Source organism: Neofelis nebulosa, chromosome 7 (assembly GCF_028018385.1).
Source record: "Neofelis nebulosa isolate mNeoNeb1 chromosome 7, mNeoNeb1.pri, whole genome shotgun sequence".
Taxonomy (NCBI): domain Eukaryota; kingdom Metazoa; phylum Chordata; class Mammalia; order Carnivora; family Felidae; genus Neofelis; species Neofelis nebulosa.
The window spans coordinates 132596179-132608402 of record NC_080788.1 but is presented as its reverse complement, the minus strand read 5'-3'; the positions used below and the strand labels follow the sequence as shown (position 1 = coordinate 132608402).

The following is a 12224-nucleotide window of genomic DNA, read 5'->3' as shown; positions in this document are numbered from 1 at the left end:
ATAAAATGCCACCTTTCCCCTTATATATGGGCTTGACAGCAGCTTGCTCAAAGACCTATGCCTGCTCCTTAGCTATGCGGGTTTTGCCGAAGAAGGTCTGTCAATATCTGGGAACGACTCCTTATCGGGACATCTCTTTTCCTCAGGTTGCAGCAAATCAGACCCTTTTCCCAGGGACTCAGCACCGATCTATTTCCTTCTGAAGCAATTCGTGATCTTTCTCTCTCCTCCTGACAACGTAGCTCCAAGTGCTGAGTTCGTAAACTAGTTTATAAAGAGACCTGCCCCTTCTCTTGCTCAAAGTGATTTCTCCAAGTTCAGGATGCAGAGCTGTTATTACCTAGGTCGTGGGCATGGCTTTTACCACCAACTATTTTGTTTTATGAAGCTATGGTCCTGTTTTTCCTGTTTTTTGTTTTGTTTTGCCTTTTTTTTTTTTTTTAATGTTTAAAAGGAACCACACACATGCACACAAAAGGAGTTAAGACAGCTGAGGGTTAGGAGAGGAGGGTCTGTAGAGTTGGAGTGGCATTCTGGTGTTTTGGGAAGACGCAGGTTCTGACCTCAGCCCAGATGTCCACTGACCAGGTGCTGGGTGGTGAGTTTTGTAATGCCTACATGCCTTCATTTTCTCATTTGGAAAAGAAAATGATAATGCTACAAGGATTGGGGAAAAAAATTTATGTGGGAAGCTCCATTTATAAAGGAACCCCAAAATAATAACCACTGGAAACCAGGAGGCCAGAATCATCGTGATGGCTGGAGAACCCCCCGGGGGCAGCCAAGGGGGCTTGACCTGTAGGGAGTTTTTAGCGTGTGTTAAATAAATGGGAGCTAATATTTAAGCTTGCATGAGTCCTATGATCCATTAATTTAGAGGTATAGACTCCTAAAAGGCAGGCATTTGGGATCCACCGTGCCAAGGACAGGACTTGCCCCTAATGAGCACTTCATCCATATACTGAATGGATGAATAGATAGCAAGGAGGTTGAGATGAAATCTACCTGGCAACTCAGGAAAGACCTCCAGTGGAAGAATCCATTCATTCCCCGCATCTGTGTTCTTCTTCCCAAAACATGAACAAAAAGGAGGCAGGGATGGCTTTGAGAGGAAGCCATTTGCATGCTCAAGTTCTCACCCCTCGGCAAGCATTTTTGAGCATCATCAAAGCGCCATCCCCCGGGCTTGGTGGCCGGAAGTGAAAGCAGGGTAAGACTCTAGCCATGTCTCCAAAGAGCCGTCAGCCCAGTCACGGAGGGAGGCGATGGCAGGTTCCCCTGGAGTCCTACCAGCGTAAGGAAGGGCTGGCGCAGAAGCCTCCAGAGGGGGATGCCCCTTGCAGTTTCGTCTGTGGGGTCGTAAGGTGAACACAGGCAGTTTAAACAGGGAGCGTCCCCCTGAAGGTTCAACTCTGTGACTGAACCTGGCTGTGAGGGCATCAGGGAACTCTTCACACGTGACGCAGCAGTAAAAGTACAGAAGGTTAAGTTGTCTCCCAAGTGAAGGAGGTAGATGCAGCAGGCAACGCAACTCAGGCACGGTTATGACTTTCACCCACCAAGTCTTAGAGAAAGGGCTGAGCTTGGGGATATGTCACGTGGAGTCCCAAGTTGGCACACCCGTGTGTCCGAAGCAGTAAACACTTGGCAGAGTGGAGCCAGTGTCTCCGATCGACTCTACCTCCAGAGACTCTCTTCCAGAACCGGAGTAGAGATGTCCGAGTGGAGACACAAGAGGCCGCCGCTCAGCTCTCAGAGCCATGGACGGACAGTTGGGCTCCGTGGGGTTTATTTCTGTACTGGGTTGTGGGTTACTTTCCCTAGTTCCACAGCAGGAGGCACGTGAGAAATTGCTCGAAGAAGCTATTGGGTTTCCCTGAGCAGTCCGCTTCGCGCCCTTTTCCAGCTGTCAGGGGGACTCTTCCTCACGAAGGCGTCTGTCCCTGCGTGTGCCGCTTCTGGGCCACTCCGGGACTCTGCTTTCTGCGTTTCAGGACAATGTGTGCACGAGGGAGCCCCATTTTACTTCCCAGGTAGCCCGCCGCTGTATTAAGAAAACCATGAACGAATCCCTGCTTTGCTGTAACAGCCTGCCCCTCCCCCGCCCCATTCCCCAGACCCTCTTCGGCTGAGTATCTTTCTTTCTTCCTTATACGTCCTCCTCTCCATTTCCTTGAGTCATTTTATTTACCCTATAATCATTTTCTCTACCAGTTAATAAACTCTGCTTTATTTCTTTTTTCCCCTATTCAGTGGGTAATGTGGTTTCGATGAATTTTCTGTCATTTGCCTAAAAACGGTTATTAAGTTGTGCGGTAAGAGTGGCACGGGCTTCATCCATCGAGAAGGCTCCAGCTGGGTTCCAGGGGGCCTCCCCGCTATCATCTCATTTGTTCACCCGGAAAGTAAGTGGTGGCGTTGGAGCTCTCAAAGGCCATCGAACACAAGCCTTACCTTGCTGCCTTCACGCACGACAGGAGCCCCACTGCGTGTGCCCGTTCTGATCCTTACCTGACTCACAAGGGTCACTTGAAGCCCGTCCAGGGCTGCTGGGCTCCAGTTGCTGTGCACTTTATTTATTTATTTATTTTTTATTTTTTAAGACATTTTTAAACCTTTATTCATTTTTGAGAGGCAGAGAGAGACAGAGCATGAGCGAGGGAGGGGCAGAGAGAGAGGGAGACACAGAATCCGAAGCAGGCTCCAGGCTCCGAGGTGTCAGCACGGAGCCCAGTGCGGGGCTCGAACCCACAGACCGCGAGATCATGACCTGAGCCGAAGTCAGATGCTTAACCGACCGAGCCACCCAGGTGCCCCATCTGGTTCAGTTTTAATAGCTAAACAGTACCTCATCATACCAATGTAGCCTAATTTCCTTCACTGATTTTCCCGTTCTTGATAGTTTAGGTCGCTTCCAACTTTTCATGATGTATTCAAAAATGGACTGAGCTAAAATCTTTATGCACGGTCTTATTTTTTCCTTAGCAAAACTTCTTCCAAGTAGAATTATCGAGCCAAACAAGGCATATTTGTGAGGCTTTGAGAACATCTTGCCAAATTATTCCCTCCCCACCCCCCCCGCCCCCCTCCCAATCCCTGGATAATTTGTGCCAGTGTCCACATTCTCCAGTAGTCAGAGTATGCCCGTTTCTCCTTACCCTGAGATTTTGAGTAGGTAAGAATTTTGTGGTCCTGGACAGGCTTTTAGAAAGACAGCTAGCAAATGTTTGGAATCTGGAAGTCTGCATCTAGCTCTGCACGATGATGGGTGGGTCACAAGTCTACAGTATGGAGTTTGGAGGCCCCCATGTCGTGCTTGGAACCCTACCAGCAGAACTATGCATTCTTCTAAACTTGCCCAGAATTTCCTGTCTCACGTTGCCTTTTCTGTGGCCTTCCTTTTGTCCTGACCACCTTTATTTCTGTACATACACCTTGTACTGGGTCCTGTGCTCATCTCTTCTGGTCTCGGATTTTCTGTACGATGCTGCTTCTCCATCCTGACTTAACTTCTCTAGGGAGAAGAATATTCTGTAAATTCAACCTTACCTGGCACCTGACAATGTATACAGTAGGTGATAAATACCTCCTGACTCAGCCTGACTTTCAGGCTAGACCACAGCCTTATCCTGTAGCTATTCTTAGTGGGTATTTATAGGGTGTTGCCCAAGTCATAGAAAAATGGCAGTGTGGAGGGGAGGAGTGTTTTCATCCAATTTCTAGAAAATAAAACCACATATGGTGCTGGGGGAGCCTTTTCCTAAGCCTTCTGAGAAATGCATCATGTTCTTTATTATCCCCTCAAGGAGTCATATAGCTTGTTATTTTCAAGCCGTGTTACATGGAAAATCGAAGCTCAAATCAACTTTGCCTCTTGTTGTCTCTCAGTTCCAGTCTCTTGATTTTATTTCCTGAGCTGGAGTCCGTAGGACGAAGGACGGGTTCATAGGCTGAGTGGAGACAACAGGCTGTTTACCCCGGGGTTACTGATGCCCAAGGAGGGCTAGCCTTCCTCCCCGTACTCTATCCCACCCAGATGTACTCTTCCTCAGCCTTTGATCAGGCTACCTTAACTTTAATGCTAATGCCCAGAGCGCTTGGAAGTCTGGTCAAATAACTTCTCCCACTTTCTCTAACAGTGAATTATCTTTCCATGTCATTGAGTCTTGACATTACTGGGTGGGGTTGAGAGGACAGTTCTGTGAGCGATAATAAAAGACAGTTAAATCGGGATGGGGTTTATAATTTGAGAGTAATTTGATGTAGTAACAGCAGCGTGAGTCACATATGGAGGGAGAGTCGAGAGCAAGGGGCATGGAGACCACTCACACCCATACCTCGCCGACACTGGCAATTGCCTGTGAGGCGTAAGACTCCATGGGAAAGTGGGGACAGAGCCGAAAAAGGGAGGAGAATGGCAATCTCTCAGGTCAGGCTTTGGGATCAACAGATTGACCAAAGTTTGTGATTTATTAGTTGGGAATAGCCACACTCAAGCGCTTAGCATTGATGGATATTTTTCTCATTACATTTCAAACATAGAAAATGGTCCTTTCTGAATGAGAAATCTGGGGCCATTTTAGTCATTAGTCATTTGAAACTTTCTCTCCTGGTGTTACAGAGAGAAAAAAAAAATGACAAGAACTAAAACACATTCCTTGCTCTGAATTGCTTATATAGAACAAAATGAAATGCTTAAGTTCAGTAACTCCATTAGTCTGGTGGTTTGCCTCTTTTTTTTTTTTTTTTTTCTTTTCTATTTCTGTTTTAGCGGCCTATTGTATTCAAACCTTTTATTATGTGGGAACAAAAATAATTGAATGCCTACTGTGCTGGGTACATATGTGTATATATTAACTCTTCAGTGGGTCCCTGTGGCACCTATAAAATCTAACTGTCCCATGATCCAAGGAAGGTGCTCAATTAACATTTGATTATTAAAATGAGTGGACTCAAAGAATAACACCTCAACTCCACACGAATGGAGGAAGATATTCTGAAAATCCTGGGGAATTTCAGTGTTGATTTACCTTTGGGTGTGTCAGCATCGGACACATACACTCAGGATTCGTCCTGCCACAGGCCTGGTTGTAACCTCAGCTTAATTTGAGGCTACTCTTAGCAGCAGAAGACATACAGTTGGGTAGTCTGCAGAGAGCCTTTGTCCTTGAGGGAAACCAAAATATGCCACTCCAAAATATGTCACTTTGGCTTAAAGATTGTTTTGAGCCAAAGGCAATTGAGAAGAAGCAGATACAAGGAAAGCTTCCCACCTTCCCTCTATTTGCCTGAAAGCAGGACACAACTTTTCAAGATTGTCTCTCTCTCTCTCTCTCTCTCTCTCTCTCTCTCTCTCTCTGCCAAGAAGGACCAAAGTTAACCACAGGAGACAACTTTAGCTCCTTATCAGCCTGGAGATGGCACCAGAAGAATCTATATAACAAACTGTACTAAGTAGCTTTTAACTACCATTAGTTTCTAATCTATTTACCTTAATACAGTTTACCACCCTTGGAAACCTAAAATTATTTTTCTCTGTCTGATCATTTCTTTACAAATGTATTGTTCTTTGTTGGAGCTGCTCCATAAGCCTGAATTCTAAGCCACTTTTCTGAGTGACTCATCTCTGAGTATTCTCACGTGTTACCTATGTAATATACATGTTAAAACACTTGTCTGTTTTTCTCTTGAGAACCTATCTTTTATTACAGAGCCCCAACTTTATAACTGTAGTAGTTTATAAGAGTCATAGATGCAGCCATAGCATCTGGACACTGGAGCTTACATGGGCTTTATTCTACACGATCTCATGTGTCTTTTGAGCAGTAATAGGAAGTAGGAGTTATTTGCTCACTTCCCATAAGGAAATTGAGGCTCAGAGAGGCTAAGGGACTTGATTGAGTCCACTCGGGATGCCACACTATCAGGTTTGAACTTGGTGCTGGACTTTTGACCTCACCTACCAGTTCTCTCTTTATTCTGGGACAGCATTGAAAATTGGTGAATGGCAAGTTTTAGGGGGCTGGTCTATTTACCAAGGGCTCATGGACAAACACAACGAAGAGTCGTATGTCTTTGGGTTAGATGTCAGCTTGTCTGGGGTACAAACTGCTCTGTGTGAAAGGGACTTGAAATTATTAAAATCTCAGAGAATATCCACAAATGAACTTGGCTTTCACACACACACACACACACACACACACACACACACACACACACACACTCATCACCCCTTAAAGGCACAACAAAAAGCAAACAACTTATTTAAGCTTCAAAGCTTATTTTAATCATTTTGATAGAAATGTTTACAAAACGAGGTCAAATTTATCCTGTCTTCTTAAACAGATTATATGAGGTTAAGTCCTAAACTTTGTGATGGCAGGAATTGTGTCTATTTCATTCATGTTACATCCTTAACACAGAGTAGGTATTCTATAGACATTTACGGTATGAGTCAACGAATAAACAAGAAAACCCCCCCACATTTCAATAGAACATAAAAATTTAAAGAAGTTAGCATGGTTTGGGTGGCGATCTCTTTTTAAGTCAATGAAGAGCTCTATGTGTTTAGTTTGTCCGGCACCTTCATTTTACTTTATTTTTTTAAAAAACTCATTACTCTCATTACTTTGCTCTGGAGCTGCATAGAAGCACTTTCTCAGCCATAAATTCCCAGTTGCTAAACTCAGCTAGAACCAAGTCAAGTGCTTCTTCAACTCCATCTGATTTGTGTGGCCTACAGCACCTTGGATTATTTTTCCAAGTAAAAGGAAACCATTTGCTCGCTGACAATCCACTAATTTAAATACACCTTCAGGTATGGATTTTCCATAAACCTGGTAACCAGCCCAGCCGGTTTGGCTTTTAATTCCGAAATTTACTGGCTCTTGCTAGCCATTTGCAGATACGAGCTTATTCTTAATTGTTCATTTTTATTCTTACCCCAAACATAGTAAATCTTAATAGCCGTGCTTCCAACATTAAGGGGGAATGTGGTAGCTGTAGAGAAAAGTAGTCAAAAGCACATTAGATTAGCAACAATATAATAATGTTTCCAAGCTGCTCATAAGAGCTTATATTGACTTTCAGAATAATCGTACAGAGACGGTTTTTGAAAGGACCCTCCAGATGGATACGTTCTCCCCACCTCAAGATTGTCATAACATGTTTCTTCTTCCATCTCTGAGTCATTCAGAACTGTGAAAATTCTATTTTTCCACTTTAATTACGGAACTGGATGAGAATGTATTCTGTTGTTCGGCAGTATTACTAACGCACTCTATTTGTTTATGGCTCTTTGAGAAAGCCATTTTAATAAGGTCAGATTTGCAATTTAAATGAACTTTAATATTTCTTGCAAAGGCTGGGGCTGCTTATTTATGCGAGGGGTGAACACAGTAGAAATTTATGGCTTGAAAATATGTTCTCCTGTTTTCTTTTCCAAATGGTGCATCTCAGGTGATAAACGTTTTCAACTATATTTATAATTTTTTTCGCGAAAAGGGCAGAAAATCCGAATCAGTGAAATAAATCATGACTCTAAATGGGGTTGTTAATACTGTGTTTTTCTGCTTTTGCCATTAAAATATCTACCCCAAACCCCTATTGTATGCATGAAAAAATATCACTCATCTGCAATCCTGTGGGTGAACTCTTTGTTCTGGCGCTCCTATACCACACAAACAGGCAAAACCACAGCATAACACAACGAAAATTATCCTCGAAACCTTAAGGAGTGGCCATTTATTGAATTATGCAATTGCTCTTGATGAACAGAACTCTAAGTAAAGAATGGAGCCTCGACGTTTACCTATCGGAGGATCTGTGACTGAGTGTCAGGCAGGCCACTATATACCATATCCCTGCAACTCAGGGATCAGGAGCAGCGGGCTTTAGAGGAATTCATTTAATTGGCTGAGAAGTTTTTTTTCTTGATTGGGGTGATGAGAGCTGGAGAAAGTGTTTCCAGATGATCTGGTGGAAACACAAAGACCAAGACAAGGGTGAGAAGATCTAAGTGTAGCTTACGTCGTAAATGCTTGTAGGCACCCACGTGGAAAATAATTTGACTACATAGGGTAGGATGACTTTTACGTACTTTCTAAACCAACTTAAGAAGAAAAATGAGATGAGTTGTATACTTTGAATTCTGTTAGCTTCAAAGGTTCAAGTGTATCTGCAGACATGAAAATCGGTGGAAACTAAATCTTTGTGAAATTCCTTCCTCCCTCCCTCCCTCCCTTCCTCCCTCCCTCCCTTCCTTCCTTCCTTTCTTCCTTCCTTCCTTCCTTCCTTCCTTCCTTCCTTCCTTCCTTCCTTCCCTGCCTTCAATCCTGCCTTCCCTGCCTTTCCTGACTTCAATCCTGCCTTCTTCCTGCCAACAAATTGCTAAATTCAGTTTCATCTGTTTGAGAGGCTTAGCCTTCTCTTGAGTCAGGTAAGCTTTAGGCTGCCATCTGGTCTCCTTGCCTGTCCAGCCAAGCCTCGGGGAAGACGAACCTCAATGACCACTTACATTTCCTCACCTCACACTTGTTCCTCACGTTACATCCTTCCCACGCCCATTTCTGACATTTTGTTAAAACTCTTCTTGCCGAGTCCAGCAAGACCCCCACAACTAGAAAGCCAATGAACACGCTCTTTCCTTGGTTTGTGTGACTTCTCTTGGGAATAGCCCTGCTTATATCGGTTGCTTTATGCTTGTGCTTCTCTTCACTTAGAAATCTTGGTTTTCCTCATGTATCTGTGGCTTCTTGATCTCTCTCAAGAGTGCTGAGAGCCTAAATGCTCTGTCTTCTACAGTGCTCTCGGCTCCTCTGCTCCTCTTACCCCAAATGCTTTTCTTAGTAACGTCATCTGTACTCATGGCTTTAGCTATCACTTACAGGGAACATGAGACATAGGGTCTTGTAGTGTCCTGAGCTGGGCTGACATGGTGGTTCCCACTGGTTTCTTTGCTTGCCACCTCCACGAAAGGTCCCTAAATCCATTCACCCAACCAGAAGTTGGAGTCATAGACCCTTCTGCTTGCCCATCCCATAGCCAATCAATACATCTTCACTTTCCAGCTCCTTAAAATGCTCTCAAATGCATCTCACTCTCTATTCCTTCTGTACTTGTCTTGGTCCCTGTTACCTATTATCTGGATCCCTCCCTACCTCCACTCAGGCCTCATTCTCAGAGCCATGTTTTATGCTACACCGAGAGACAATTTCCTAAAATATAATACCTGGTCGTGTCACTCGTAGTCGCACCTCTAATGGTCATCTAAAGGTTTTGGTACAAATTCCAAGTTCCTTGACTATCTCTTTGTTATTGCTTTCTTTTTAAACATCACCGTCCAAGAACGCACAAAGAGCTTGGTCTGTACAATACTTTAGTCTTTGGAGTTTGTCAAGATATCTTTTTGTGGGTTTGTACAGAATGAAATTCTTTATTCGACCAGTGTTGGCTTGAAAAGAATAATTTTATCTAACTGTTTTTATTGATCAAGATTAGACTTCGCCTTGATTTTTTAATCTGGAATTTAAATTTTTCTTCAAACCCAGGAGATTCAAATGTTGTCTTTCTTCTTATTTTCTTCTCCTGTATCCTATTAGATATACACTAGATGGTTTCATTCTCTTCACTACCTATTTGAACCTCTTGTTGACATTGTTTATCTCTTTCTATGCCTGCGCACATTTCTTTCTAGTTCATTGATCTGTTGTTTAATTTGCCCGTTGCGTCTTGGATTTCAGTCTCTGCATTCATTTCTTTCAGTTGCACTTGATTTTTTTAAATCCATTTTTTAAAACACAATGTCTTTTTCTATCATTAAGGTTTCTATTCTTTCTTTTGTTCTCCTTAATGATTTTAAGAATACTAGGTTTTAGTATTTAGGTATCGCAGGCATTTCTAATTCTTGGAGTACTGATTCTACTGTTTGCTACAACTGCTCATTCTTCTTAGGATGGTATATATCTCCCTTTGATTTTTAAATTTTGATTGTGAGCTTGTCTTCAGTGGAGGTTTTTCGCCTGGGGTGGTCTTATGTATTTGAGCTATGGGAATATTTCCTGTGGGAAAGGTTTGGATTTTTTTTCCCCCTGGACCCAGAAGTTTCACAGTTTCATGAAAAGTTTTGATGTTAATTTCTCAGCTTGAACCACGTATCTAAAGTGAATTTGGATGCTGCACCTGTCTTAATTCAAGCTGGGTGGTATGACATCCTAAGATATTTTTCTCTACCCAGAGCTGGTATGGTGATAAAAAAAAAAGAGAAGGGGCAAGGGTGGATTTCTGGAATAGAGCAAAGTCTACTATAAAAGCAGGCAGAGGTTTAAGAAACAGGGAGGGGACAGAGAAAGGTGTTCCCAGAGACTGAAGGAAGGCCAAGGGAGAAGAGGATTTCAGTAAAAGATGTGAGTTCCACTGGGTTAAATTTAGCACATGTAGAATTTCCAGTTAAACTCGTCCTCACCAATTAATTCTAAATACTGCTGAAGGCTGACTTTTTACGATCTGCCTTTGTGTAGGCTCCTTTGTGGGACCTTTCGTATGCTGGAACACCGTAAACTACATGAAAGACATAAAGAGTGCAGCTGTCCACAGGATTTGGAAACATCAGTCAACAGGTCAACACGGATGACAGAAGTTGCGTGATTAAACTATTCCTCCTTGAAGGCATTTCTGCCAGTTGAATTAAATTCAGACTGAGTTTGACATTCAAGGCCTTCGCCTGTAATGTCACTCATTTATATTCACGAATGTTCCACCATCACATCTGCTTGCTTATTGACCTCTATGGGGGCCCAGACTGAAGGCCAAGGTCCCTCCATATAGCAAAGCCTTCCCTGTCTCAACTTGCTGAGTGTTCCTTTAAATAGTATCTCCTTGGGTTGCCTGGGTGGCTCAGTTGGTTCAGCGTCTGACTGAAGCTCTGGTCAGGATCTCACAGATTGTGGGTTTGAGCCCCACGTCAGGCTCTCTGCTGACAGCTCAGAGCCTGGAGCCTTCTTCAGACCTGTGTCTGCCTCTCTCTGTCTGCCCCTCCCCCACTCAAGCTTTGTCTCTGTCTCTCTCTCTCTCTCCCTCTCTCAAAAATAAACATTAAAAAAATAAACAAATCCCACACCCTTTGTGAAGCTTTTCTAGATTTCCCTAAACCAGTTATGATTTCCTTATCCCCTGAATTCTCATAATCTCATGTTAGCAATCCTCATCACCCCTGTTTGACCTTACATGTTTTTCCCTTTCCCTCTCCCACCCTCACTTTTACTTTCTGGAGGGTAGACTCCAGACCATCTTCACCGTTGGGACACCCTAGTGTCTAGAATCATGACATGACAAAGGTTTGATACATGGCTGATAAATGAATTTATAGAGGAGTATGAAGGTGATGTGCTTTGTGCTTTAACCTTGTGACGAGGTCTGGGATCAGAGCAGTTGATGCATGGAGGGTGCCAGGGTGGACCTTCAGCGTGTCCAGGAAGCTCTGTGCAGAGGCCACACACATCACTGTAAAGACAGCCATGTTGAGACCAGGGGCTTGGGCTCTGGGAAGAGAAGGACTTGAAGATTTGATTGAAGGTGAAGGCTATACACTTTGGTGTCAGAATGAGGGAGGATCAGTTGAGACTTTCTGTGTATCAGTCGCCGTGAACATAAGCCCATTGTAGGTCAGATGGCCAGAGGCAGAGAAAATATACACACTCACATATCCATACTTACTGTGTCTATAAACGTAATTTTTAAAAGACGCACACTCCATACATCTCAAAGCCTCCTAGTAAGAGGTTGAGGCCCCATATCTGAAAAATCCCGTATTAGAGGGAAGCCAACCTTATTCAGAGAAGCATGTGGAGCAGCTGTGACCAAATGCCTGTTGTAGCCTGGTCTTGGCAGTAAAGGTGTGTTATTGGAAACCTTACCACTTGCGCCCACCAGGATGAGTCAGCAACAAAGTGGTCACATGAGCACTGGGCAGACGTAGCCTGCATAGTTAGGAACAGTGATTGAACAATCATTGAAGCCTCCACAACTCACTTGAGTCTTGATGTAATTCATGGGAAAACTGTTCCTTCCACAGGAGTGTCCAACCGATGGCTCTACCTTTTCTCTCCTTTTGTATTTTGTCTTTCCTTATTTGGAGACAAGAGGGACATTTGGATAGAAATTGTTGATATTTATACTTAGATCTTACTGTCTGTCGAATACCCTCGTCAGCTGCAGCGAGGGTGAGG

At 43.5% G+C, this 12224-nt stretch overlaps 1 protein-coding gene across 2 annotated transcripts in view; it reads left to right on the top strand.

Annotated features, from left to right (window-relative positions):
* Positions 1-12224, top strand: part of GALC (galactosylceramidase) — a 151405-nt gene that overhangs the window by 117613 nt on the left and 21568 nt on the right. Inside the window, exon 17 of one of the 2 annotated variants that reach the window (XM_058739930.1) lies at positions 10518-10571. The exons of the other annotated variant lie outside the window; for it this stretch is intronic. Coding sequence (XP_058595913.1) covers positions 10518-10556 — 39 coding nt within the window. The 3' untranslated portion in view covers positions 10557-10571. Of the gene's footprint in view, positions 1-10517; positions 10572-12224 lie in introns of those variants that run through there. 2 annotated transcript variants of the gene reach the window in all.